The 4337-nt window shown below is 56.8% G+C and overlaps 1 protein-coding gene across 1 annotated transcript; it reads left to right on the top strand.

The window, feature by feature from the left end:
- Window positions 1–720: 720 nt before the first annotated feature.
- On the top strand, window positions 721–1911 carry GPR84 (G protein-coupled receptor 84; the record flags this gene model as incomplete). The annotated part of the gene is made up of 1 exon (XM_084256306.1): window positions 721–1911. One exon carries the CDS (start codon window positions 721–723, stop codon window positions 1909–1911), a length of 1191 nt encoding a protein of 396 aa, XP_084112432.1.
- Between the last annotated feature and the right edge of the window lie 2426 nt (window positions 1912–4337).

Below are 4337 nucleotides of genomic sequence, written 5' to 3'. Positions count from 1 at the left end.
GATGACTTTGGGGTAAGTCTTTCACCAGTCAGAGCTCAATGAGTAGTTCAGGAGGTAAGGGAGGAAGTGGCTGCGATTGGGTAACTCAGGAGTTTTCTGTTCTTTCAGGCTAGTATAATAGGAGACAGGAGAGCAGGGTACCTCCGGCTGGGAGCTTCAGTGCCCAGGACTGTTCTTTCAGTGAACTGGACTTCTTCCACTGGAGAGAGAATTGAACTTGGGAGACAGGTAAGTTGCTTTGGGCTGGGTCCACTTTGACTTTCTCTGTCTTCTCATCTGCCAGGTGGTAAAACAGAAAAGCATTGAGACCTGTATGTGTGGGCAGCCACGAAGGCAGAGGGACCACAGCAGCATCCCAAGTAGAGAGCGGGCACTCCTGGGAGGGCTGAGGGGTCGGAGAAGGAAACAGAAAGGATGGACAGCGCTGGGGTTACTGAGAGCATCTGGATGGATAATGAAGAGGCCTGGTGTTTGGAGAGAATGACACTAAGAGATATTTAGATAAGAACTTGGGAAGGTCTTTGAGAACGGAGACGACTAAGACGACCTCAGGAGGAGACTGGGGATCTGGAGATGAAACTGACCAGGTGCGGCTCCGGAGGCTGGTGTCCTCCCGGAGCAGTCAGGTGCCCAGGATGCCAGAATTATTCAAGGGATTTCAGTTCAAGGCCAGATCTGACTTCCTCTTCTTTTTCTACCCATTCCTCTTCAGCCTCCATTATGTGGAACATCTCCAACGCCAGCTTCTCCTGCTACCACGAGTCTGTGGTGGGCTATCGTTACGTTGCTGTCGTCTGGGGGGTGGTGGTGACTGTGACAGGAACCGTGGGCAACGTGCTCACCCTGCTGGCCTTGGCCATCCAGCCCAAGCTCCGTACCCACTTCAACCTGCTCATCGCCAACCTCACATTGGCCGACCTGCTCTACTGCACCCTTCTCCAGCCCTTCTCAGTGGACACCTACCTCCACCTGCACTGGCGCACGGGCGCCACCTTCTGCAGGGTCTTTGGGCTTCTCCTTTTCACGTCCAACGCTGTCTCCATCCTCACCCTCTGCCTCATTGCCCTGGGACGCTATCTCCTCATTGCCCACCCAAATCTCTTTCCCCGAGTTTTCAGCGCCAAGGGGATTGTGCTAGCACTGGTGGGCTCCTGGGTGGTGGGGGTGGCCAGCTTTGCCCCCCTCTGGTCCGTCTATATCTTAGTCCCTGTAGTCTGCACATGCAGCTTTGACCGCATCCGAGGCCGGCCCTACACCACCATCCTTATGGGCATCTACTTTGTGCTCGGGCTCAGCAGTGTGGGCATTTTCTATTGCCTCATCCATCGCCAGGTGAAGCGCGCAGCAAAGGCGCTGGACCAGTACAAGCTGCACAAGGCAAGCATTCGCTCCAACCACGTCGCTGGGACAGATGAGGCCATATCTGGTCGTTTCCAGGAGCTGGACAGCGGGCTGGCATCAGGAGTGCCCAGTGAGGGGATTTCTTCTGAACCAGTCAGTGCTGCCACCACCAAGACTCTGGAAGAGGACTCAGCAGAAGTGCAGGGGCAGAACAACAGCAAACAAGCTAAGCAGACGGCAGAGAAAAGCCCTCAAGGCGCACCCACTAACACCAAGCCAACTAGAGTTGTCCACAGAGCTCAGGACTCTCCGTCAGAGTTTGGGAAGGTGACTCGGATGTGTTTTGCTGTGTTTCTCTGTTTTGCCCTCAGCTACATCCCTTTCTTGCTGCTCAACATCCTGGATGCCAAGGTCCAGGCGCCCCGGGTTGTCCACATGCTCGCTGCCAACCTCACCTGGCTCAATGCTTGCATCAACCCTGTGCTCTATGCAGCCATGAACCGCCAGTTCCGCCAAGCCTACGGCTCCCTCCTAAGACAAGGGCCCGGGAGTTTCCGTCGGCTCCGTTAGAACCACCTCCCCAGTCACCAGAATCCAGCACTGGCTTCCCCAGGAGGAATGTGGCCAGCCGATGTGGTAGTAGACGAAAGGAAAACTGTGAACCTTTCCACAGACAGCCTTCCCCCTCCCCTCCCCCGCCCAAACCCCCAAACCCGGCCTCTCTAGTCCTTTTGTTGTTTTAGCCCTAGGTTGCCCAAAGTGCACCTTATTAATAAATGAGTTCTATCCTTTTAATGCTCAGGTGTGGACCTTTGGGAAAGAAGGAAATAGGGCAGGGTTGGTTGGAGCTGGCACCTAATAGTTGAGGGGAGCTGGCACTTAGGGCAGAGCAAGGGCAGGAAACAGTGGGTGCCTGGGACACAGCCTTCAGCTGAGAGGTGTCCAGGGGTAAAACCTGTGAGTTGGCTTAGGAGAACTTCCCAGAAATGGCCCCTACTCCTAACTACTGCTGCCGGGAACCCCCAACCCCACGAACAGGTTCCTTCACCTTAAAATCTTTGCGATCCAGCCTTCAGAGCCACTCCCGTAAGTCCAGATCTCTGCTCCTTGAACTTTGCAAAGAGAATGGTCAGGAAGGACTCCTTACCCTGTGGAAAGGGGCTGAGCTTAGCTGAGGTAATGGCAGGCAGGAGTCCCAGCTGCCAGGGGTCACTCTGGTTGGAGATAATTCACCTGGGTCCTGGGCCCTGTTCCTCCAGCATGGGCACTTCTTGCCATTCTAGATGAGGGAAGCAGAGCACAGAAAGTAGATAGATAGGAGGGTCCCGGGACGAGGCTGGGGAGAGCCCAACCTTTTCCTTCCTCCAACTTGACCAATAGCTGCCACCACGTGCAGGCGGCTGCTCAAGCCCGAAACACCTGTGGCCACCAGGTGACGCTAGTTCTCTATTTCCTTCCTGGCTTTCCTGCTGAGGAGCGTCGGCGTCAGCCCCACTAAGAGTCAAAAGACCACCCCCTCCAGATCAGGGCCAGGGAGGCGGGGACTCAAGGATCTGCACCAAAATCTTAGGAAGAAAACCGATGAATTAGATATTAATTATTCGTGAGCTATTTGTCTACTTCTTTGGGGCGGGGGTCAGGCTGCTGGGCTGGCCCTGGGGATAGAACGTGAGTCGTGCCACTGCAGCTACAGGCTGTCCCCTCGCTGCTCTGAAATCCACGGCTTGAGAAAACCAAAAGTGAAGTTCCGAGAGATTCGGACAAGGATGGAAAGAATCATCGGATGGACTGATAGCCTCACAGCACACTTCAGGCTCCAGGTGCCCAACCTGGAACATGTGCTTCTTAGTATCCTCCTTCCACAAAATTCACCCTAACCTACTCTAAGTCAAGGTGAGGCTACTGAGGCGAGGCCCAGACAGGTGGGTGAACAGCAGGTCCAGTAACGGAACACAGCCTGGGAGCAAGCAGTCGGGGTTCCAGCCCAGGTTCTCTGATAATTAGCTCTATGAACTTCAGCAGGACTCTGGGCCTCAGGTGCAAAGTTGGGGGTGGGGTACACTCTTACCATGTGCCCAGGATTGTTCTAAATCCTGTAAATAGTTTTTTTTTTTTTAATTAATTTATTTATGCACACAAGAGCTGGGGTACAGGCCAGAGGTGTGTGTGTGTGGGGGGGTGACAGGATTCACCAGAGACAGAGTGGGGAGCAAGAACAAGCAGACTGACTGAAACACACCACTGAGGGGAGCAGCGGGCGAGACCGGAGAGGTCTGCCGCGCCATGTGGGTAGCTCCCTGGCCGGCCAGGGATGTTACTCGCGCTGCAGAGGCTGCGGACAGCTTCACAGTGCGGTGCTTGACCCCTTGCGCCACCGGGGAGGCGCTAAAAGGGTTCACCTTTCATGTCCCTTGAAGGCAATTCAAAAGCTTTGGCAAGTAGGAAAAAAAACAACCAACAGCAATGTGGACTGAGGTTAGACCTCAGGCGGGACTTTCCAGTTATCGGGTACTGGAAAAAATGACTGGGGGGACACCGGAGGGAGCCTGGCCTGTGCGACCTGAGAGACGGCGCGTACCACGAAGGCAGCCCCTCCCCTCTCACCCGCCCCCGCCCCTCATTTTCCTCAGGGCTGAGGGGACGGCGCGTTAGCCGGGCCGCCTCCCCTCGCGGGCGTCCGTCTCGCGGGCGGGCGTGACGCGCGGGGCCCCGCGCCGGATCCCGCAGGGCGCGAGCTCGCGCGTTTTTCGGGTTCGCGTCCGCCTCTTTGTCTCTTTATCTCTGTCAGTCTCCCGCCCGGCCGGGCGCGATCGCGGACGCTCTCTCAGGTGGCTCTTTGTCTCTCCCCATCTGTCCCGCTCTCCTGGAGGGGAGGCCGGCTCCATCTCCCGCACCTCCGCCAGCGCCTTTTTTCTCCTCAGCGCCCCCCGCCCGCGCCCCCGCCCGCGCCCCCGCCCGCGCCCCCGCCCGCGCCCCCGCCCGCGCCCCCGCCCGCG

This window comes from Talpa europaea (genome assembly GCF_964194135.1).
Source record: "Talpa europaea genome assembly, chromosome: 15".
In the NCBI taxonomy this organism is placed as follows: domain Eukaryota; kingdom Metazoa; phylum Chordata; class Mammalia; order Eulipotyphla; family Talpidae; genus Talpa; species Talpa europaea.
The sequence above is the reverse complement of the archived record's forward strand: the minus strand, read 5'-3'. Positions and strand labels throughout refer to the sequence as shown.